Raw genomic sequence first — 25,408 nt, 5'->3', positions numbered from 1 at the left:
AAGATTAGATACTATTACTGTTAGGAGCGTCCTGAACACCTCGGAAAATGAACTACATAGGAGGTATGAAACAGTGAATGTGAAAGCACACCTATAAGGCATTCTTAATATTGTTATTTTGGGAAACATAGTGAAGTAGGCTTTAATGTGTCAATTGTATTATCAGCATTGTAAAAAGTTATTTTTAAAGGAAGATTGCATCTGAGGTCTCATTTTAGTCTCAAAAACATATTCAATAAAGCCTTTTCACTAACTAATCTCAAAGGAATATTATGTTGCCTTCTAGAAGCTGTTCTTTTGGATCTCTGACAGTTGTTACATTTGACTTGTGGTTGTTCTAATGCATTCTTTTGTTTAAATTATTATTACCAAACTGGTGCCAGAAATTGACTCACCTTCCTTTTATTTAACCTCTTCCTTTGTGGATCAGCCACATGGGAACTTTATAATATCTGATCTGATGCCTTGCTGAATAGAATGTGTACTTCTGAAATGTCTTCCCAGCGTTTATGATTTTTTTTCTTTTGCTGTTCCTGCCTATGATTAATGGAATGCATTTGTGATGCAAAAGTAGCATTAGGGTTTCTGTTTATAAATATGCAACAAAATGGTAGATGTTTTGAACCAGATTATCTTCTTTATAGATTGCTCCTTGTTTCATGCTGTTATCCTTTTTAAGCACCTATGTTTACTCAGTGGCAGCCCTTGTATTTTTTTATTCCAAATATATCTCTAAAGTGGACTTTAGAATAGTTATGGTATAATACTTTTTATTAATTCCCATTAATTAATATCCACTTATTTAAGCTGGTAATCAGAAATTGATGTAATAGATGAAAAACTGAACTTTTTATTCCTTTCAAATAATCTCACTTCTCATGGTTTTAAGTCTGTCAGAAAAGCACTATGGATCAGATTGAGATTTGTATTGTCCTCTTGTTTCAAAAGGTTTGCCTCTATTTATGGGGGAAATCTAATCAGAATTAAGGAAAGAATGAGATAATAGTGCTTATAAAAGAAATGTATTTTAATGCTTTTGAATTATTTATATTTTGTTCCCATCCTTAGAAAATGGATGGTTTTTATGCATGCAAAGATTGTGAATTTGTTACCAAGATTTTATAGGATAGAATTTACTAGATAGAAAAACTCAAAATATGAAGTATTTTACCAGTGTTAAAAAATCATTTTAGCTGCTTGAAAGTCATAATCATTTCCAATATAGAAATGTTTTAATGGTTTTTTTGAATTTCATTTGCAGATCATAGCAATGGATCGTTTAACTTGAAAGCTCTAACAGGAAGCTCTGGATATAAGTTTGGTGTCCTTGCTAAGATTGTGAACTACATGAAGGTAAGTACTTTACTCAGCTAACAAAAATTCTGTTTACTTTTTGGCAGAAGAAGGGGATTGGAATTTTCAGGAGTAAATTTGTATATAATGTCAAAATGTATCAAATTATGTTTCAATATGTGTGGTTTATTGTATGCCTGTTATTCCTCAGTAAAACTAAAAAATATTTAAAACTTCAAGCCTTTTACATTATATCAAATTAGCATTGATATAATGCTGAGTGAGTCATCTAAGTATGTTTAATTTACATTATATTAATTCAGGTACACAATTTAAGCCCACCATTTCACTTGACAAAATTGTGCTCAGGCAGTAGATACAGTCACTTCTTAATTAGTCAATACCTGCTGGCAGAACTAGTGAGAAGATGTGAATGACTTAGAGGATATTACTTCCATTGTTGTGAGAAGTGAAAACTGCATAGCACAGGCAGATGGTGGTGGTGGCTTTTCTATATCTTGGAAGAGAAAATTTGAGTGTTACTGAGGGTCTTAGAAAAACATTTACTCACAAAAGAATTAGGATTTACTGTTTGATGGGAAGATTTAGTATTTTTTGAAGTAAATTTCGAAGTTTTGATTTTGGCTTTACTAAATACTTTAAATCCTAACTTAATTTATTAAAATTGAAGTTTCATTTATGGCTAAGGTAGCCAGGTGATTACAAATTTACCCCCTTTGTCTGCCAACTCTTCCATTTAGTTACTGGTATCTTTTTTGAAAGAAGTCAAACTACTAACTTTGTTATTATTTCAGATTTTACCTATCTATCTTTAATATGTAAATGAAATTTTTATGTGAAGGTTTTTCTTTTGTAATTTAAGAGATCTGGCATCTGGCTGTATTCTGAAATCTATGGTTCGTATTTGATTGCTATTAGAAATCTGTTAGTTTATAATTTCCTGTTATCAAATAATATACTCTGACACTTACACGCATTCACCTTTCATTTGGTTCATCCATTTCCCCACATGGTAAATAGTTATTAAAACCTACTAGGTGCTATTTTGGCATGAATGGTATGAATACCCAGACGAATTGTATGCCGCCCTCGAGGCTGTCAGTTTATTGAGGGAGACTGACATTCAAATGTCATGTTTTTGCCACTCTTCTGAAACAGTCTTCGTTTATCTTGATGACCCTTACTTACAGCTTTGTTAATCTAGGACAATGATCTTCAGATTTTTACTCAAATGTTCCCTGAAACAATTTCAAAAAACTGTGTATCCCTTTGCATATATTTAAATTGGTAACTATAATTTTTCAGCAAAAGTTTAGTGATGCAGGATGAAATTTTTGGCATATTGTAATATTTTGATAAAATATAGCACTCTTAAATTTAGCTAAGAGAATCTAAATGCATTTTTTAAAAATTTGAATGAAACCAAACTTCGGTGGTTGGGAATTTTATTTTCACTTTCAACTTGTATGTCAGTTCTGTTACTCCCACTGAATTTTATCCTAATGTTATATGTTTTTATTTTGAAAATTTTCTGTTGATCATACTTTTTGTCACAATAATGTACATAAATTGAAATTAGGAATGTTTTCCCTGTGACCATAAGGCTCTAAATATTAAAATTATTTTCTAGTTTGAGTTTTTATAATTACTATTACCACACAGCTGATTAGAATAATATACATATGTTAAAATTTTGGTTAAAATTCACTTTGTATTAATTAGGCAACAGAAATGTGTTTTTTAATTAAGTGAATGGAGCTGTCTTGTCTGTTCCTCCAGTGGTTCTTATATCTGGATTTATATATATATATATATTAGTTATTGATAGAATGACACAAGATTTTGAGATTTTTGAGGTTTAAGTGCTGAGAAATAATTATTCATATAAATAAGTTCATTCTAGTAGAAATTTTGTGATAGCAGAGCCTTCCAGTTACATGCCAAAAATCACATAGTGACTTATCATCAAACATCCATCAGTTGACAGTTCTGTTAGGTGCTCCTTCGGTTTTGTTGAAAGTGAAAGAATGGGAATCACCTTATTTGCCTGGTCCTTAACCATTTACTTATTTAGTTTCTAGGAGGTGCACCAAAAGGATTAACAGGACTCAGTAAATGTCTTCTTACATCAGTTTTCCCGTCTTTCCCACGCAGGCACTTTTCTTTAATCTGCTATACTCAGAAGCAGTTGAGAAAATAAAAATGCTAATTTCAACACACCTTTACCAATGCAGTTTGTTTTGATGAAATATTTTTATTTTATGTATATAAATTTATTTCTGCCAAGACTGTCAGGTTGAAGGTTTAGCATATTCAATTTATGGAAATTACCTCCTAGTTAAACAAAGCTAGTCTCTATTGTCAGGCCAACCAGATACTTTGTATCATAAAATAGCTTTTACCATTAAGTTCTAATAGGTTAATACATATTTTCAGTAATATAAAAATCACTGAGAAATACAGTATAGAATGAATACTACTAAGGTAGCTGAAATTAAAATCTTGTGGATCAAAAAGAATTTACCCATTTTTATAATAATTTAAAAACATGCAGTTTACTGTCATTTTACATTGCATCATTATAAATTAAATAGTCAAATACTAATGAAGTGAGGGATATGATAAAAGGTGTGTGCTTGTATCTTCTGATCTCTGATATTCAGCTTTTAGTTACAAATAAATGGGAATGATTCAGAAATAGCTACATTCTACTTCAGGGTGGTTAATGAAGGAGAAGGTTACCTATCGCTGAAAACAAATCAGTTTTACTAGCTAGCTATGACTTATTTTTTTAATAGGAGGTAGAAATATTAAACCATTTAAAAGATGTAATGAGAATTGACTAATCAGAATAAAAATTTCATGATATAATTTGACAAAATAGGTTTTAACTACCACATTGAATAGTGCACATTCAGTCTAAAATAGTTCATATATGGTTTTTGTCTGTGGGTCTTATGTAATAGCATAATTTGAACAATTCGGTAGTCCTAGAAAATAATTGCTATATTTAAAAGAATCAGCCTCCTTAACTGATATTGCTTCAGCTCTTTAAATACATTTTTTCTTCAAGCTAATATTCAAGGAATGGGTTTTGAGAATTGCTAAAGTTAATTACTTAAATACTTGGAAGAAACCCACTTTCATCACTAGATATTTCTTACCAATGTTCCCTTTACTTTGCTCTTGCCAGATTCTCCCCTAAGAGCAATGCATTTTTGGACAGTATGGAATCTAGGTGGGGTGTGTGGGGGTGGAAGAGACAGAGTTGTTTAAAGGAAGCTGCTCTCAATTGCCCACAAACTGTAATATATCAGAATTTGAAATGTCTTAGCAAGGGCAAAAATATCTTATTTTTAACTCTGAGAAAAAGATAGGGCTGGAAAAAACAAGAAGCCCTACCTATAGTGGATAGTTCATGATACCTCAGTTATCAATTAAGAAGGCTTCCCCAAAACAGTATTTTCTGACCTGTCCTTTTGTTTGAGTCCCTGGAGTTCATTACAGTTCTAGGCAATGCGTCATAAATTCTGGGTGGAGGTGAGAGTTGTACCTTTTGTGTGTGTATGTGTAAAAAGGGGACAGGACTGTTTTGAAAGGGAAAGAGTACATATGGAAGGTGATCTGTAACTTTTCTTGGAAAATCTTCAACTGTCTCTTGTGTACCCTTTCTAAAGATCTGATAAAACCAAGAACTTAGAAAGAAAGCAAAAAGACAACACAAAAATGCTCCTAGTTTATTCATTTACTGATGGAAGAACTCTAATTGCTCAATGACAATTATTTAGAAATTCTATGGAGAAGGTTCAAGGGACACCATTAAAGAACTGTTTGCGATAGGTGCAGTGAGATTTAGAGCAAGAAGTATTTAAACGGGGAAAAAATTAAGAGCCAGATGCAAGAACTTCACAGTCATGATACTGAGAACATTTAACAGAGGAACAAACTGCCCAACACATCTCATTGGCTCCCAAGATGGTTATTGTACCACATCCTAGCAATTTATGTTAAAATAGTAACTGAGACATCAAAAAGATTAAATTACTTGCAGTGGACCTGATTGAGAAGATAGAAGAATTTCATGGTCCATTTTAGAATGGCTTTTATAGATATAGTTAATGTAAAACAAATTTTACTGCTTAAAAGAGTAAGTCTGAAGAAAAAAAAAAAAGCCCTTCGAATTATCTTAAAAATGTCTCTTTCTCCATTCAAGACACTAGTTCTCAGATGACACATCAGTGGGGCACTTTGTTTTTGATGGAATGCTTTTTTTCCTTGATCTCACTGTTGTCCCTTTATGTGGGTATATCTCAGTTATGGAAAACATTATGTTGAAAAATTTGATTAGTTTGGTTTAGCCTAGCTCAGTGGTTCTCAACATATCATTCTCTAGCCAGTGGCATTAGTATCTCCTGGGAACTTGTAAGAAGTGCAAATTCTTGGGCCCCTTCCTAGATCTGTTGGGCAGGTGCAGCTCAGCAATCCGTGCTTTCACAAGCTCTTCCGGTGAATCGGATGGATGCTGAAGATTGAGAACTACTGGCCTAGCCTAGCTTCTGTATGAATTAATTCTGACAATTTTATTTGAATTTAGAAACTCTGAAGTCCAGAGAAATTAAATGACTAGCTCATAGGCACAGCTCTGGTTGACAGCAGGGTAGAGTCAAGAACCTGGATTTTTTTAGTCTTAAGTAAAGCATTTAAATTATACAGTAGTATATCTGATAAATACAGGTGTAGAAATCCTTTAAAAGATGGGAACAAATCAAATCTACTCATATATAAAAAGAATAGTAAGTTGTGATGAAGTAGAGTTTATTCTGGGTAAGTAAGAGTGCTTACTGTTTGAAAATCAGTGTAAGTCATTATTACATTATTAATAGAGCAAAGAAGAAAAAGCATAGGATCATCTGAGTTAGATACAGAAAAAGCTTCTGATAAAATCTGACTCCCATTCATGATTAAAAAAAAAAACTTGGAGCAAATTAGTAGTATAAGCTAGGTTCCTTAAGACGGTAGAACGGCCTTTCTCAATCTTCTTACCCTGAAGGAACCCTTGAAATAATTTTTAGGTCTCAGAGAATTCTTGGAAAAATTGTTATGCCTACAGTTCAGCTGTGTTACTTAATCAGTAAGTTGTGGCTATAATAAGCCGATAATAATTGTCTTATTTAGTTTTTGTACGTGGTTTTCAGTAATGCTTGAGTCTTGCTGACATCCTTCCTCACTCTCAAGCCCAAACAACATCACAAAGATTTCTTTTTGCCACATGATTTTTCCAAAGATTATTTTCCATTGAAATCCAGAAATCACTTTAAGTCAAAGCATTTTTTTTTTCCTTAGAGCCTTGCAGAAACTTGTTCAGCCAGTTCTTACAATTAAAAAAAAAAAAGTCTGCTAAGAAAGCTAGCTTCTGCAGTCATTCTTCATCTTCAAAGCACTCAGAAAAGTATGGTCTACTATTTTCTTGAGAACTCTTCCTCTGCTAAACCACTGGATTTCTGTATGGAGCAGGAGATTTATATGCTCAAGTGCACTGGTCTTTGTTAGTGAAGCAAATCATTTTTGTGACACCATTCAAGACATTTTCATTTCATTTCCAAGGGTTGTTTTTTTTTTTTTTTTTTTTTTTTTTAATACTGGTACCTCTGTGAAGAAAGCAGTGTCTCGTGACAACATCGTAATATTCCTTTTTTTTTTTTTTAAACAAGAGAGGCAAAACCTTGTACTGAGCCAGCCATCGATGGGGCACATCAGTGAGGATACCAGTGCAGTTTCTCCAAGACAGACCTTTGTTTCTAGATATGAAGATACCACCTTAAATGTCTTACTCTTTGCTTGTTTGTGGCCGTTCTTTGCGGCAGAAAAGTTTTCTTAAAATTTACCATCATTTAAAAACTTTGCAGATGTTACTGTATAACATTTATTGGTGAAATCTGTTGGTTTGTCAACCTGGGTAGACAAGCTGTTGTTTCTCAGTTTATTAAACAAACCTCTTTAGTGTCATGTGATGTGTCATCAGTTTGCTGATATATACTGTTTGATACTTTTCAGTTTCTCATACTGTGCATTTTACTCATTATCATTTGACATGTTAATATTGTTAGGTTCCCACCAACTGTGTGATACACCCACTCACCCTCTTGTTCTGGGTGGTAATAACTTGATTTAAGCCTTTTCACTGAACGTGACATTTTTTCTCTTAACAAAAGCTTTTCTCTGTTTGATTTGAGATTCCAATAGTTGTTTAAAATAGTAAGCACCTTGACTTGTCCAATACCTGTGACTTACATTTAAGTGTATTTTCAGTTTTGCTGGAACCACTGTTAAGTCGTTTGCCATGATGATGCACAGTGAATTAGGACACCTGGGTTACCAGCCCTTGTAAACCCGCATTGGTCAGTAGCTCATTGTAGTGGTAGGTGTTTTTGGTATCTCTTACTGCCCTGGTGTAGTGAAATGACTTAGAAGATTATAGTTCTTTATTACTAACCTTATTAGAATTGTTCTTGGACCTAGGCTTAGAATCCTTTGCTGTCACAAATCTCATCTTCAAAAATCATCACACTGGACTGTCAGGCATGTTTATAAAACAAATGCTAATAAATTATAAAACCACAGGGAATAACTTTCCAAGAACTACATCACAGAAAATACGAACATTTCACAGTGTTTTATTTTTGTTACTACACGATCCATGTTTTGCACATTTACAGCAGCAAAGCAGCAGGGGGCAGTTGAGTCCTGGTGTGTAAAAATCCTTGTTTAGACTGAACATTTCCCTCAGATTTCCTGATACATGAGCGCAGAGCTGTTTGCTGCCTTAAGTCATTTTGGTACTGAATAAGTGAGGGTTAGGGGAGGTAATTTGGAAGGGAGTTGCTAACACTGTCAGCCTACCATGCTCCCATTTGTGCAGTAGAGAGCTTATCAACTATTAGTGGCCTCTCCCTGTTTAATCAGAAACCGATAATGGGCTCAACCAAAAGAACATAGCCCTGCTCACGTCGCCACATGATGCTAGAAGACTTCTAATGAAATCGTTAGCCTGGTGGCTCATTGCATGCATTGTTAGTTGCACATTACTACACTTGCATTGCATGGTTCATGCAGTTGAAAATATTATGGTTATTTTTAAAATTACAATTTTTTGTGGTACCCCTAGTGAAATCTTATGGAACCCTAGGGTTTTAACATGGAGTAATGGTGGAAAAACCCTGTGATACGAAAACCTACTTATGGTGAGAGAATGGTTGCATTTCCTCTGAGGTCAGAAAAAGACAAAGATACACAATGTAAGAGACAGTTGGGTATTACACTGGAAGTCCTACCCAATGCATTAAAGCAAGAAAAAAGAAATAACATATAAAAATTGGAAAGGAAGAAGAGAAACTGTAGATGACATGATTAAGTACATAGAAAAGCCAAGAGAAGAGGGGAAGAAGATGGCTCAGTGGTAGAGCACCTGCTTAGCATGCACGAGGTCCTGGGTTCAACCCCACCTCTATTAAAAAAAAAAAAAAAGGGCCAAGAGAATCTACAAACTATTGGAATTAATGAGTATATTTAGTAGAGTTGCTAAATACAGGGTCAATATACAGAAATCACTTTCTGCAAACTTTCAAAAAAAAATTAGAAAATGAAATAAAATAGGAAGTGCAATACACCAGACATCTTTTGAGTATTATGTATTCTCTAGACACTCCTGTCCATTTTTCTTAATTCCTAATCTAAGCAAGAAATAAGGAAGTAATTTTAAGTTTTTCAGGTATCTCTCTTGCTCTTTTTTTTTTTCTTTCTGATCACTCATTTTTTTGTAATATCTTTTCACTTGACAGTTTGATAGCTGTATTTTTGGCTTCTCTTTTTACATAATTCAATGAAACTAGTTCAGCTTTTATACATTGAATATTCTGTCTATTAAGCTTGGTCTGATTCTAAAAGTAGCATTTATTTTAACTTAAAAACAGCAATAATAACAAAGATGGGGCTAGTGCTTTTTAAATTTTTCTTGAGCTGTATTTATTTGCTTATATTTCCAGATTGACATAGTCTTTTAATAATTTTATATTATGATGGGAAGGTTTTTAATGTGAAGAAAACTAAGGAAAATATATTTGATAATCAGCGATAATGGAGAATATGGAAAAATTATTTTGAAAGACTTCACTTGGCTATCCTTAAACAAATAAAATTAACCTCCTTTATTTCTTCTAGTTTAAGCTATGTACTTCCAGGTCCATGTATCCCAAATATGCCTAAATACATTGCATATATACAAAATAATCAAAATACCCATTCAAAATAACTGTACTGATCTACACCATTGTTTGATTGGCCACCCCAAGATTAAAAATCCTCTAGCTTTATACATGTACTAATACACTTCTGTACTGATACCCTCTGTGTGTTATAAACTTGCATAAAATTAGAAATTTTAAAAGTTGAGATAAAAGGTAAAATGGATATATTTTCTTAAAAAACCCTTTTGCTGACTGAAAGCAGTATGATCAAACATCTCATCGTGTCTGAAAATCTTCGTTTAGCCTTCTTTTACAAAGTGATTTGAATGTTTTACTTTATTTGAATCCTTGGCTTTAATTGCTTTCTTTGCTATAAATACAGAGATTCATATAGATCTAGGGGAAGAAAGTACTTATGTTAGTTTCTTATTGATGCTGTAACAAATTACCACAAACTTAGTGACTTAAAACAGTGCAAATTGATTATCTCACAGTTTTAGAAGACAGAAATCCAAAATCAGTCTCACTGGGCTAAAGTAGGCAGGGTGATTCCTTTTGGAGGCTCTGAGGGAACCTTCTGTTTCCCTTTCCGTTTTCGGCTTCTGGAGGCCAGCTGCGTTTCCTGACGTGTTCTGGTCCCTGCATCACTCCAGCCTCTTCCATCATCACAGAGGATGATATTAATATTCACTGCGACTCTCCTTCCTCCCTCTTTCCCTTATTAGGATATGTATGATTACATTGGACCTACCCAGACAATCGAGTCTCTACATCTCAAGATACTTAATTTAATCACATCAGTCAAGTCCCTTTTGCCACAGATGGTAGCACAGTCACAGGTTGCTGAGATTTGGACGTGGATGTCTTTAGGGGAGAGAATGCAGTATTTGGGGGAGGGGTTTCAATAATGATGGCAGTCATAGTCAGTAACTCATTACAAAATTATGAAACTAATTTTTTAATCTTTCTCACCAATTAGGCAATTTGGTTAGTAAATTTCCATCTTTCCTTATTTCAGTTCATGCAACCATATCAAAAGGGTTTATAATTTTTTGTATTTTTGATGAATTGAACTCACAAAAGGGTTTTGTATGCCTAACTTTTGTATATGTATGTTTAGTTCTTACTCTATTTGTGGAGCTCTTGAAAGGCAGAAGTAGTTTGCATTTCATTGTATGTCTCATTGCAGTACTTTTGGCAAAGAGGAGTTATAACTAAGTATTTGCATGAATAAGTGGATGAATTAATAGCAAATGTTCAGTAAATGGTTCTTATCTGGTATATGTTAAACTTTGTCTGCTTTCCAAACATACCTTTGGAAAATAATTACTCTAGTTTTCAGTGGCCTGACTGAAGCCCAGAGTTCAGTAACCTGTCCAACAGTGATGGAGCTTAGGGTCTGAAATTGTTTTTTTTATTCTTCTTAAAAATTTTATTCTTTTTCTGGCTAGCGGGGAGGGGGGAGATAATTAGGTTTATTTGTTTATTTATTAATGGAAGCACTGAGGATTGAACCCAGGACCTTGTGCATGCAAAGAATGTGCTCTCCCACTAAGCTATACCCTCCCCCCTTTTTCTTTTTAATTTAATTTTTAATTTAACTTTTTGTTTAGTATATCTCTTGGTATAAAACACAATATAAATAATGACCAAAAATTTTTCCAACTTGGGAAAGGGAACAGTCACCCACGTCCAGGAAGCTCAGAGTTCCACACAGGATCAACCCAAGGAGGAATACACCACAGCACATAGTAATCAAACTGACAAAAATTAAGGATAAGGAGAAAATGTTAAAATTAGCAAGAGAAAAGCAACAAGTAACATACAAGGGAACTCCCATAAGGCTGTCAGGTGATTTGTCAGCAGAAACTCTACAGGCCAGAAGGGAGTGGCATGATACATTTAAAGTGATGAGAGGGAAAAACTTCCAACCAAGAATACTCTGTCCAGTAAGGCTCTTGTTCATATTTGATGGAGAAATCAAAAGCTTCGCAAACAAACAGAAGCTAAAAGAGTTCAGCACCACCAGACCAGCTTTACCACAAATATTAAAGGAACTTCTCTAGACATCAAACCGTAAGAAAAGAGGACAAAAAGAAGAAAGAAAAAAAGACCTACAAAAGATTGCTTTGGCAATTTAGGGTCTTCTACGGTTCCATGTAAGTTTTACAGTTGTTCTAGTTCTGTGAAAAATATCATAATTTGACAGAGGTTGCATTGGATATGTAGGTTGCTTTGGGTAGTGTGGTAGTGTGGCCATTTTGATAATGTTGATTCTTCCAATCCAGGAGCACAAGATAATCTTTCCATTTCTTTGTATCATCTTCAGTTTCCTTCATGAGTGTTTTACAATTTTCAGATCATAGGTAATCTCCTTAGTTAAGTTTATTTCTAGGTATTTTGTTATTTTTGATACAGTGAAAATGTTTATGCCAGTTATAAAATTCTGATTTTTGAAGTTAAAAAAAAAAGTGAATGAAGGGCCAGAAATGGCAAAAATATCCTTTTTAATGAGTGAGTCGTATTCCATTACATATATAGGCTACGTCTTCTTTATCCGTTCATCTATTGATGTTCATTAGGATGCTTCCATATCTTGGCAGTTATATATAATGTTGCTGTTAATAGCAGGGTGTATGTATCTTTTTCAATTAATGTTTTTGTTTTTCTCAGCTATATGCCCAGGAGTGGAATTGCTGGGCCATACGTGGTTCTGTTTTAGGTTTTTGAAAAACCTCCATATTGTTTTCCATAGTGGCTATACCAATTTACATTCCCTCCAACAGTGTACAAAGGTTCCCTTTTCTCTATATCCTTGCCAACATTTGTTATTTGTGTTCTTTTTGATAATGGCCATTCTGACAGGTGTGAGGTGATGTCTCACTGTGATTTTGATTTGCATTTCCCTGATACTAGTGATGTTGAGCAACTTTTCATGTTTCTGTTGGCCACCTGCATTTCCTCTTTTGTAAAAATGTCTGTTCAGTTCTGCCCAGAAGTTGAGTTGGTTGTTTACTTTTTAAATGAAGTACAGTTGATTTAAAATGTTGTATTAGTTTATAGTGTACAGCATGGATGGACTTGAGGGCATTATACTAAGTGAAGTGGGTTGGACAGAAAGACAAATACTGTAAGATATCACTTACATGTGGAAGCTAAAAAAATAAACCAGTGAATATAACAGAAGAGAAACAGACTCACAGATGTAAAGAAGGAACTAGTGGTTACCAGTGGGGAGAGGGGAAGGGGAGGGGCAAGATGGAGGTGGAGGATTAAGAGGTACAAACCATCAGGTATAAAATAAGCTGCAAGGATGTATTGTACAACATGGGGGATATAGCCAGTATTTTGTAATAACTATAAATGGAGTATAACCTTCAAAAATTGTGAATCAACTATATTGTATACCTGTGACATACAGTATTGTACATCAACTATACTTCAATTAAAAATACGATATTGTAAAATAAATATATAAATAAGTTTTTAAAAAGAATATAAAAAGGTATTAATGAAAAAGGTCTTATTCTCACCTCTAATTCAGCTTAGTTTTTCTTCTGCCCTGCTTCCTATGAGTAATCCCTTTTATAACTTTCTTGTGACTCTTTCTAGCGGTTCTTTATATGGAAACAAAATAGGAATATACATTTTTATTTTTGTCTCTTATGTGAAAGGCTTCATATGATATGATTTTTAACATAAATACTTTTTTTTACTTTTACTTTAAAAAATTGGGATATGATAAACATATTACATTGTATTATTTTTAGGTGAACAACATAATAATTTGATATATGTATGTATTATAGAATATAGTATTGTTAACTGTAGTCACCATGCTGTACATTACATCCCCGGGACTGACTTACCTGGAAATTTTTACCCTTTGACCACCTTCACTCATTTTCTTCATCTGTTAATTACCCATGTCCCAACATGCCTCTGGCAACCACTAGTCTGTTCTCTGTATCTGTAAGTTTTGGGGTTTTTTTGGATTCCATATATAAGTGAGATCATGCAGTATTTATCTTTCTTTGTGTGATGTATTTCACTTGCATAATACCCTCAGGGTCTGACCATGTTGTCACAAATGGCAGGACTTCTTTTTTATAGATTAATAATATTTCATTGTGTGTTATATGTATATAAAAATTTTAAACACTGATTTCACTTTTTTAGAGCAGTTTTACGTTTACAGCAAAAAAGGTTGACATACAGAAAATGTGTATATATTCCCTCCCATCCCTACAACCTCCCACGCTGTTTGCATCCTGCCACCATAGTGGTGCATTTGTTAAATCTTTGAACCTACGCATTGTTGTCAGCTAAAGTCCATAGCTTACCTTAGGATTCACTCTTGGTGTTGTGCATTCTATAGGATTTGACAAATGTATAATGAATGTGTCCATCATTATAGTTTCATGCAGGATAGTTTCACTGCCCTAACCCTCTGTGCTCTACCTCTTCATCTATCCTTTCCCCTTAACCCTTGGCAACCACTGAATTTATTCTCTCCATAGTTTTGTCATTTCTGGAATGTCAGATGGTTGTTTTGCAGCCCTTTCAGGTTGGCTTCTTTCACCTAGTGATAGGCATTTAAAGTTCTTCCATGTTTTTTCATGACTTGATAGTTCATTTCTTTTTAGCACTGAATAATATTCCATCGTCTGATGTTCCACAGTTTGTCAGATTGACCGAATGAAGGGCGTTTTGGTGGTTTCCAGGTTTTGGCAATTATGAGTAAAGCTGCTGTAAACATCTGTGCAGGTTTTTGTATGAACATAAGCTTTCAACTCCTTTGGGTAAATACTGATGAGCACAGTTGCTGGACTGTGTGATTAGAATGTTTAATTTGCTAAGAAACTGCCAAGCAAGAGTAGCTGTAATATTTTGCGTTTCCACCAGCAGTGAATGAGAGTTCCTGTTCCTTCACAAACTCATCAGTTTTTGGTGTCTACATTTTTTTTTTTTTTTTTTTTGCAGGGTGGGTAATTAGGTTTATTTATTTATTTGGTTTTTCAGTGGAGGTACTGGGGATTGAACCCATGACCTCATGCATGCTAAGCATGTGCTCTACCACTTGAGCTATACCCTGCCCCTACATACGGTTTTGAATTTAGTAGTTTGTCCTGGATGTCCTTCCAAATTAGCACATAGAAAACATCTGCAATTTCTTTTTTTTTTTAACATTTATATAGTAGCATAGATGTGCTGTAGTTTGATCAGTCCTTTATTGACTGCCACTTTAGTTGTTTCTAATATTCTCCTTTTACAAACAATGCTTGCCGTGACCTTATCACTTTGCTATGTTGTGGTTTATCTATAGGGTAGTTTCCTTTAAGTGAAATTGTTGGGTCAAAAGGTCTCAGCACATTTATATTGCCAAATTACCTTTCCCAGGAGTTGTATCAATTTGCATTCTTACCAGAATGGGTCTGTTTCCTTACAGCCTCACCAATAGAGTTGTCAAACATGGATTTTTGTAAATGTAGATAAGAAATATCTTGGTGGAAGTTGAATATCTTTTCATATGTCTAAGGTCATTTGCATCTCTTTGTGATTTGTATGTTCCTGTCTTTGGTAATTTTCTTAGATTTTTGGAACTGTTAAAACACTAAGAACATTAATTCTTTGTGATGTGAATTGCAAATATTTTTTCTCAGTTTATCATTTGACTTCATAGAGCTACAAGTTTGAACTCGATTCTGATTTTATAGTCCATTCTCTTCATCACTGTACTTGTACTGCCTCAAATAATACACATTCTACATTCCTGAAAAGATGTACTTGTAACTGTTACTTAATGCATCTAGCATTTTAAAACTGTCTTCTAATAACAATTTCTTTGCTCAATAGACACGGCATCAGAGGGGAGATACACATCCTCTTACTTTAGAAGAAATTTTGGATGAAACGCAACATTTAGATATTGGACTCAAGCAGAAACAATGGCTAATGACTGAGGTAAGCGTAGACTTAAAATATTGTGGAAGAAAATTGCTATAACTAGGGTTTTCATATACTGAAATTTGATCATTATTTTTGCTTTTTCTTTAAAGAATTTGTATAGGGCTTTTGTTCTTTAAACATTCACATTTTGAGATTGACTTGCTTTTCATATAATCTTATGTATCTATTTAAAACTATCAAAGACTTTAGAATAAAAGTTGTAAAGTTACATGTCAGTTATTGTACCAATTTTTACTTAAGTTTTTACAGAGTAATTGATGCTTATTTTGAATTGCTAATTTTATAATGTATATGTTGGCAAATTGTATTATTTCGGTTTTAGGACATTAAAAGCATGAGGAATGTTAGGGAAAGCAAGGGATTTGTTGTACTGCTACTACTATTATGATTTCATAGTGATGTTACTGCCTCTAGCAGGTTACTTGGAAAAATAATCTCGAACACTGTGTATATACACACAACATTGGAAGAAAAGGAATCGCAAAACCATCAGTGACCGTGCTAATTTGGAAATGAATAGCATTTAAAAAATTGAGATATTTATCTTTTTCTGTTTAAGTATGAAATAACAGTTAACAGGACAGACTTTCTAGGACCAGTGTTGATTCTAAAGACCAAATGTAAACTTCCTAAAATAGGATTCAGTTAGTTTATTTTACCAAGCAAAATTTTGTTCTTGGTTTTCTTAATGTAAAATGAACCAGTTAGTGGCTTATATTAGTGATATGCAAATAGTGGCAATCCACATTTAAATTTTGATGCTTTACCTAATCTTGGGATTTCACAGACTACCCACATTAGGTAAAGGTTATTTTTATTACTGTTCTATTCTCCCTCCTTTCTTCTTTCTGTGTCTCTTCTCTTTATCCTTTCAGGGTCAGGCTGTCAGCTGCAGAAGAAAATAAATAGGTTGCTCTTTCTTGAAGAGCTTTCCTTCTAATATTAGCTGTACGAAAAGACTGACTAGGAACATCATTATTCTCAGTAACTCCTGTGTTCCTACTGAGTTTCAAACTCAAGGTGACATTATAGGTAAATTTCTTAAATGCACTACTAGTCTGGTCCTTTTCAGTTCTTTCCACAGCTGCTAGTGCTGTTCGATACTGTAGACTGACTGTTGATACGTTCATACCATGGACATATTTCTCACATTGTAATCCGAGCATGCAAACAACTATACTTTGAGGGTGGCACAGGTGGTACTCGTCTTGCTTTGTCTGTTAATATTAATAGATGTTTTAGATTCTTACCTGTCTTCTAAAAGAATATGGGTGCTTTCTTCAAAGAAGTTGTAATAAAATGATTTCTTTCTCATCCAAGGAATTGAGTTTATATAGATATTACACATTTTCTTTTATAAAAAGTGAGCACCATGCTGATCTCTTCCTGTTGCTTTGGACCCTGGATAATCCAGTATTTTAGATCTGCTAGTTGATATTCACAGGATACTTTTAATTTGCCACTGTATTGGGTATTGTTATTTATCAAATACTTAGTAGAATTTAAGAATGTATATATGAGATTTCCTTTTGGTAATGCATCCAAGTTGTGTCACTGTTACAGGCGTTAGTCAATAACCCAAAAATTGAAGTAATAGATGGGAAGTATGCCTTCAAGCCCAAGTACAACGTGAAAGATAAGAAGGCCCTACTTAGACTCTTAGATCAGCATGACCAGCGAGGCTTAGGAGGAATTCTTTTAGAAGACATAGAGGAAGGACTGCCCAATTCCCAGAAAGCTGTGAAGGTAACCTCTTTTCTTTCTATGCCTTAATATGATTTGAATTAATAATATCTTCTTGATCTTAAAAAATAGCAAGATTTAAATTTTTTTAAAAAATTTTTCTTTATAAAGATTCCATCATATACACTTGAGGTTGTCGTGAGCCAGTTGCAGATTTGAAATTTGTGTTTTGTGCTACACAACAGGACAGAGCATAGCCATTTTTGTGTAACTTTGACAGTTCCCTTTTGAATTCTCTTGTGAAGGCTGCTAGTCTCTGTTATTCACAACTGCTAACGATTAATGCTAACCTGTAAGCAGATTAATTCTTTTTGCTATCTGTGGAGTAAAACTGCTTCTTTCTCTCCTCTACTTCTTGGTGATTCAGTTACCTATATGTTGGACCTTTTGGTATTGTCCCACAAGTCCCTGAGGCTCTGTTTTTTTAACTTATTTTTTGTTCTGTTGGTCTGCTGTCAGTTGTACTGACTTTTCTCCAATTTGTTGTTAAGCCAGATTGGTGAATTTTTTATTTTAGAGATTGTATTTTTCAGCTATAGACTTCTCTTTCTTACGGTTTCTGTTTCTTTGGTGAGATTTTCTGTTTTTTTTTTTCCCCATTCATTACAAGCAAGTTTTCTGTTACACCCTTGCATACAATTTCTTGTAGCTGCTTTAAACTCCTCTTATTTCAGTTTCAAGAGCTGGATCATCTTGGGGCTGATCTGCACTGAGTCTGTGTCTCTTGAGTATGGGTCATATTTTCCTGTTATATGTATCTATATATCTATCTATCTGTATATATATATATATTCCTTCATAGATCTACTAAATTTCTTTTAAGTCTTGAACATTGTGAATTATATAGCTCAGGATATCTCGTGGTTTTGATTTGCAATTTTCTGTTGATTAGTGATGTTGAACATCTTTTCATGTACCCATTGGCCATCTGTGTGTCTTTGGAATAATGTTTATTTGGATACTCTGCCCATTTTATAATTGGGTTGTTTGGTTTTTTGCTGTGAATTCTTTATATATTTTAGATATTAATTTAGATATTAACCCCTTATCAGATAAATGATTTGCAAATAGAGTCTTCCATTCAGTAGGTTATCTTTTCATTTTGTTGATGATTTCTTTTGCTGTGCAGAAGCTTTTTAGTTTGATATGGTCCCACTTGTTTATGTTTGCTTTTTGATGCCTTTGCTTTTGGTGTCAAATTGGAAAAATCATGGCCAAGACAAATGTCAAGAAACTTACCTCTTATGTTTTTTTTCTAGGAGTCTTATGGTTTCAGGTCTTACATTCTTTAATCAACTTTGAAATAATTTTTTCATATGGTATAAGAGGGTCCAGTTTTATTCCTTTGAATGTGGCTGTCCAGTTTTCCCAGTACCATTTATTGAAAAGTATATCTTTTCCTCATTGTATATTCTTGGCATGTTTGTTGTAAATTAATTGACCATATATATGTAGGTTGAATTCTGGGCTCTCTGTTCTGTTTCATTGATCTATCTGTCTGCTTTTATGCCAGTACCATACTGTTTTGATTGCTGTACCTTTGTGGACAAAGTTCTTGTTTTTTGTTTTTTTTTTTTTAACTTTTTATTTTCATTTTTGGGGGGTAATTAGGGGATTGATTGTATTGAGGATTGAACCCAGGACCTTGTGCATGCTAACCATGTGCTCTGCCACTGAGCTATACCCTCCGCTCCAATTGCTGTAGCTTTGTAATGTAGTTTGAAATCAGGGAGAGCAATGCCTCCAGCTTTGTTATTCTTTCTCAAGTTTACTTTGGCTATTTGGGGTCTTCTTTGGTTCTGTACAAATTCTAGGATTGTTCTATTTCTGTGAAAAATGCCATTAGAAATTTTGATAGGGATTGCACTAAATCTGTACGTTGCTTTGGGTAGTATGGACATTATTTTTATAATACTGATTCTTCCAATCCATGAACATGGAATATCTTTCCTCTTTTTGTGCCATCTTCAATTCCTTTTATCATTGTCTTACAGTTTTAAGTGTAGAGATCTTTTACCTCCTCGGTTAAATTTATTCCTAGGTATTTTATTCTTGATGCAGTTGTGTATGGGATTGTTTTCTTAATTTCTCTTTCTAATAGCTTGTTATTAGTACATAGAAACACAGTGGAGTTTTGTATATTGATTTTGCGTCTTGCAACTTCCTGAATTTATTATTAGTTCTAACAGTTTTTTTGTGGAATCTTCAGGGTTTTTTTTAGGTATGTCGTCTGCAAATAGTGACAGTTTTACTTCTTCCTTTCCTATTTGGATGACTTTTATTTCTGTTTCTTGCCCAATTGTTCTGGCTAGGACTTCAATCCTATGTTGAATAAAAGCGATGAGAATGGGAATCCTTGTCTTGTTCTTGATCTTAGAGGAAATGCTTTCAGCTTTTCACTGTTGAGTTTTTTGTTAGCTGTGGGCTTGTCATATATGGCCTTTATTATGTTTAGGTATGTTTCCTTGGGACCCACGTTGCAGAGAGCTTTAATCATAGTGGATGTTGAATTTTGTCAAATGCTTTTTCTGCATTAGTTGAGATGATCATATGATTTTTATTCTTCATTTTGTTAATGTGGTTTATCACATTGATTTCCTCATATGTTGAACCATCCTTACATGCCTGGAATAAATCCCACTTGATCATGATGTATGATTCTTTTAATATATTGTTGAATTTGATTTGCTAATATTTTGTTGAGGATTTTTGCATTTATGTTCATCAGGAAAGGGATGTTGGCCTGCAGTTTTCTTTCTTTGTAGCTTCCTTGTCTGATTTTGGTATCAGAGTAATGTTGGCTTTGTAAAAATAGGTTTGACAAATCTCTTCTTCTGTTTTTTTTGGGAAGAGTTTGAGATGAATTGGTATTCTTATTTGAATGTTTGGTAGAATTCACCAGTGAAGCTGTCAGGTTCCGGACTTTTTCATCGGGGAAAGTTTTTGATGACTTATTCACTTTATGTTAGTAGTTGATACGTTCAGAATTTCTGCTTCTTCATGTCAGTCTTTATAAAAGCCTTTGTATGTTTCTGGAAATTTATCCTTTTCTTGTAGGTTGTCCAGGTTGTTGGCATTTGTTCATAGTAGTCTCTTATGATCTTTTGTATTTCTGTGGTAATCATTTGAATGCCTCCTGTTTGATTTCATTTCAATTTATTTGAGTCTTACGTAGTTTTTTCTTGGTTAGTCAAGCTAAATGTTTGTCAATTTTATTTGTCTTTTCAAAAATCATCTCTTAGTTTCATTGATCTTCCCTGTTGTCTGTTTAGTCTCTATTTAACTTTGTATGATGCTCTTTAAATCTGTTGAGACTTATTTTGTGGCCTAATGTGTGGTCTGTCCTGGAAAATGTCCCCTGTGAATTTGAGAAGAATGTGTATACTGTTGTTGAGTAGATTGTTTTGAATAGGTTTGTCAGATTTAGTTGGTTTATTGTGTTAAGACTGTTGAACTTCTTGCATGTTTATATTCATATCTTTCATCAAATTTGGGAAGTTTTAAGACATTTTTTCTTCTGTCTTGTTGTATCCTTTATTAAAAATGGGGTATTAAAGTATCCAACTGTCCAACTATTATTGTAGAATGAATTCTTCAGTTCTGTCAGGTTTTGCTTCATATATTTTGCTGGTCTGTCTTTAGATGTTATGTAAATGTTCATAATTGTTGTATCTTCTTGCTGTGATGAATCTTTTATTAATATATAATACCACTTTTGTCTTGTAACTTTGATTTATACTCTATTTTGTCTCATATTAGTATAGCTACCCCTACTCTCTTTTGTTTATTGTTTGCATGGAGTTTTTTTGTTTTTTTTTTTTCCTGTCCTTTTGCTTTCAATCTGTGTCTTTGAATTTAAAATGAGTCTGTTGTAGGTAACATGTAGTTGGGTTATCTGTTTTTATCCATTTTGCCAGTTTCTGTCTTTTGTTTGAGAGTTTATTTGCTTTTAAAAGTAATTACTGATAAGCAGGGATTTCTGTCATTTTTGCTATTTGTTTTCTATGTGTCATAACTTTTTGTGCTTCATTTCTTGCATTAGTATTTTTTTTGTGTTTAGTTGATTTTTTTAGTATTGAAATAAAAAAATTCCTTTTTTATTTGTTTGTGTATATTCTATAGCTATTATTTTTGTGGTTACCATCTGGATTATATTGAATATCCTAATGTTACAACATTCTAATTTGAAATTAAATCAGTTTAACTTTAATAACATGAAAACTCCACTTCTTTACAGCTCCATCCTGACCCCTTTTGGTTGTTGATGTCTTAAAATTACATCTTATGCATTGTGTGCTCCAAAACATGAACTAATAATTCTTTTAAATCCAATAGTTTCTTAAAGTATGTAGAAGAGAAAATTTGGAGTTAGAAAACAAGTTATGATAATACTAGTTTTTAGACTAATAATTGCTTTACATAATGTATGTCTTAAGTCATGTAGAAAATGATATGTGAGTTAGAAACTGTTACTCCAGGATTACTAACTTTCATAATTGTTCACATATTTACCTTTATTGAGATCTTTATTTCTTCATAACTACTTTGGGTTACTGTCTGGTGTTCTTTCATTTTACCCTGCAGGACTCTCTTGAGCCTTTCTTACAGGGCAGATCTAGTGGTGATGAATTCCCTCAGCTTTTTTTTTTTTTTTTAATCTGGGAATTAATTTCTCTTAATTAATTAATTTCTGGGTCTTAATTTCTCTTCCACTTGTGAAGAATAGATTTGTTGGATATAGGATTGTTGGTAGACAGTTTTCTTTCTTTTAGCACTTTGAATATATTGGTCCACTACCTTGTGGCCTGTGGATTTTCTGATGAGGAATCTGTATTTAATTTTATTGAGCATCCCTTCCTTGTGTATGATGGTTTGCTTTTTTCTCACTGCTTTCAAGATTTTCTCTTTGTCTTTTGAAAGTTTGTTTATAATATTCTACTATCAGGCTTTTTGCATTCTTGTCCTTATTCATTAATAACAGTGAAATATCTTAGATCAGTTTCCTTGTCATTGTTATGTGTATTAGAAAATGAAGAATTCTGTATTTAGCTCAGTGAAAGCTACAAGACAGCAAAGATTACTCAAGATTTTTATATCTTTTTGAGAGAGGGTGTAGTTCTTTGGGCAGTACAATAAGAAAACTGAAGGATGGCTATCTCACAGTTGCACACTTTTAGGTGATTTTGATTATCCTTCCATTTTCTTATTTTAGCTTTTCAAAGCATAATTGGAAATAATTGATGGGTAATGATGAGTAAGTAGCAAAACACTTCAGGGCAAAGGAAAGGTAAGAACACTGAGATCCCACAGTTATTCTTAGATCAGTAAAAGGGTCCAATAGACCCAAATTGTAATTGCAGCGTAGATTTATTAATTTTTTAAATAGAATAAAATTCAATTTTCTTTTAGTACTTCGGAAGACCTCTAAGAATAAAAGTCTCAAAGTATCAATAGTTAAAACTATTCAGAACTGCCCAAGAAAGAAACTCAAGAATTAAAATTGGGTCTAGTGGACCTTAATGTTATACTGAGAGTTAAAGAAAATGGAAGTCCTTTGCTTTGAAAGAAAGAAATTTTTTTTCCTTGGGTGATGTAATTTTAGTTAACTGAAGCATTTTTCTTTATCTTTAAGGCATTAGGGGACCAGATACTGTTTGTAAACCGTCCTGATAAGAAGAAAATTCTTTTCTTCAATGATAAGAGCTGTCAGTTCTCCGTGGATGAAGGTGAGCCTTTTTGTATAGATGCTTTATTTAGTTTGCAGACATGATACAAATTTAGGGTGACAGAATTTGTAATATTTATAATACAATTATAACTTAAATTTTATAATAGTGCTTTTTTTGCGTATTACCTTAGAACAGAGTTAGTAACTCATATCTAAAATTGTTTCTCAGAATGCAAATTGAAATATGTAGTTTGAAATATTTTATGTTAATTGTACTTGGAGTCATGGTGTAGCAGTTCATGATTTCTTATGCTTACAGCTTAGCTGTACCAAACAGGAGTTTGTTTATTCCTTTTATTTTACAAATACTACTTCCTTTCTTGATATGAAAGCTTGATACAGGATGGAAAAAAGAATCAACTTTTTTGGAGACTGATATGCTCTTAAATAAGTTACGAATTTTTTGACTATCAAATTGGATAAGAAAGGAGATTAATTTTTTCTTTCTGGCAGTTGTAGAGTTGGATGCTAAGCTATATGTTGTCTTGTAAGTGTGTGACATCAGTATTTTAGATTTACTTTAAAATATTTCAGTAATATTTTCATGTAAAATAGTAAATAAATGTTTATGAGTCATGAGAAATTTCTCTTCTATACAAATTCTCATTTAAGCAAATATAATCTTTTACTCTAAATTTGTATTAATTTTGAAGTTTTGTTACAAGAATTGATCATTTTAATTAAAAAATTTAAAAAGTAATACAAAGTCACAGCAAAATACTCTTAACAATATATGAGGACATAGAGTACAATAGCAGTATTAGACTCCAAACAGTGAAACTACTGCTATGCCAGCCTGCTAGTCATACTGACTCTTTTTTTATGGCATTATATAAGAGGGATTCTTTTGAATGAATAATTTTGTATAAGAAATGCATTTACAAATCTTGCCCCTGTAGTAGCTCATACCTGTCTTGATTATGATTCGTAATTTGTACATAACCCTAAGTTTTTCTTTTGTATGTTTATCTGGTTGTAGATGCTCAGGCTTGTGGTGCTTATGGTTTAGTCAACCTGAAGTTACTTAGATGACTATGACTTGTAAAAAATAGAATGTTGTATTTTTGTGAAAATCCTCATCAAGAGTACTTTGTTATCTAGTTGATTCTCAATAAATGTTAATTAAATGAAAATTTGCAAAGTATTCTGGCTCTTCTATAATGCCATTTCTAATAAGTAAGCTTGCTGCATATAAACAAGATAGTCAGCTTCTTCTGTGTGTTGTATTGATAGGTGCTCATTTCAGGAAGATTTGGCTTAGCAATTTTTAGTATTCCTTGAGTCTCTTACGCTTGGAATTTTGCTGTTATGTAAACTTTTGTAATCGTCAAATTGATTTCTTCCTTTTAAAAACTCGTATGAATGGACTTGAACTTTAAAATCCTGAGTTTAAACAAAGAAACAACAGATTCTTTATTCTTAGGCATAGTTAATCCATTTGAAGAAAATTTTCACAGTATTAAAAACCTTATCAGAAGTATCACATGTCCAAATAGTGAGGAAGATCTTACAGTAAGAAAAGTAGATACGCTTTTCCTTTCTCTAGTTCCAGTCCCTTTCTTTTATGGCAAGTAACCTACCTGGTTTTATTTTAGGTTCTTCTGATGGTTTTTCCCATCTTGCTAAATAACTTGCTTATACTGTTATTTCTTGATTTTTTAACTTGAAACATTGTCTAATGCTTATTCTTTGTCATCTCTCTGGTTCTAACACCTGTCTCTCTTTTCTACTTCCCAATATAGTATATCACTAGTTTTAGTTTCTCTTCCATTTATCTTGGGCACCTTCAGCAAATGACAGGCTTTCTCAATGGGACATTTTAGTATTAAGCCTGCTCTCTTGATGGCAGCCTGGTGCAGCATATCTTCTGGAAGTTGATGCTTACCTTGAGGCAGGTGTTTGAAAGTAAAGAGATGGTAGAAGCTCTGTAACAGCAGCATGAAACTAGGATTTCTTGGTAGTGTTTCATTGGAGAAATTTTAGGAGCACAGTTTGATTTAGCCGTGACCGTCACACAGGACCTGTACTAATAAGCATTGCTGTTTTCTGTCCCTTGTGTGTGCTTTCTGTGGATACTCTTGTTTTACCTTTTTTCTCAGTCTTTTCCTATCTGTGTATCTTTTACCTAGAGTTCTGTTCCTTAGTATTACCCCCATTTTCATTTGCCATTTTATATGGCCTTTATTGGCTTAACCTCTTCCCATCTCCTCATAACTTGGCCTTACAGGACAAAATGAGGATTTTTACTTTTTTCCCTTCAAATTATGAAAGTAATCCTATATGCTTGTTAGTAAAGTTTCACACATCCAGAAATAAGTTCTGTGAATAGCTGAATGTTTATTTTTCTGGTTTACTTTCTCTGTACTATGGATACTCTGTAAATAGCTGTTTAGTATTCCATTTTATACGT

At 33.3% G+C, this 25,408-nt stretch overlaps 1 protein-coding gene across 2 annotated transcripts in view; it reads left to right on the top strand.

Moving 5' to 3' along the window:
* The window catches only part of GTF2E2 (general transcription factor IIE subunit 2), a 60,001-nt gene that overhangs the window by 17,639 nt on the left and 16,954 nt on the right, over positions 1-25,408 (top strand). For both annotated transcript variants that reach the window (XM_074353551.1, XM_074353552.1), the window contains exons 3-6: positions 1,262-1,353; positions 15,414-15,521; positions 17,091-17,273; positions 22,903-22,996. In XM_074353551.1, the coding sequence (XP_074209652.1) occupies positions 1,262-1,353; positions 15,414-15,521; positions 17,091-17,273; positions 22,903-22,996 (477 nt within the window). The remainder of the gene's footprint in view (positions 1-1,261; positions 1,354-15,413; positions 15,522-17,090; positions 17,274-22,902; positions 22,997-25,408) is intronic.

Source organism: Camelus bactrianus, chromosome 26, assembly GCF_048773025.1.
Source record: "Camelus bactrianus isolate YW-2024 breed Bactrian camel chromosome 26, ASM4877302v1, whole genome shotgun sequence".
NCBI classification, from domain to species: domain Eukaryota; kingdom Metazoa; phylum Chordata; class Mammalia; order Artiodactyla; family Camelidae; genus Camelus; species Camelus bactrianus.
The sequence above is the reverse complement of the archived record's forward strand: the minus strand, read 5'-3'. Positions and strand labels throughout refer to the sequence as shown.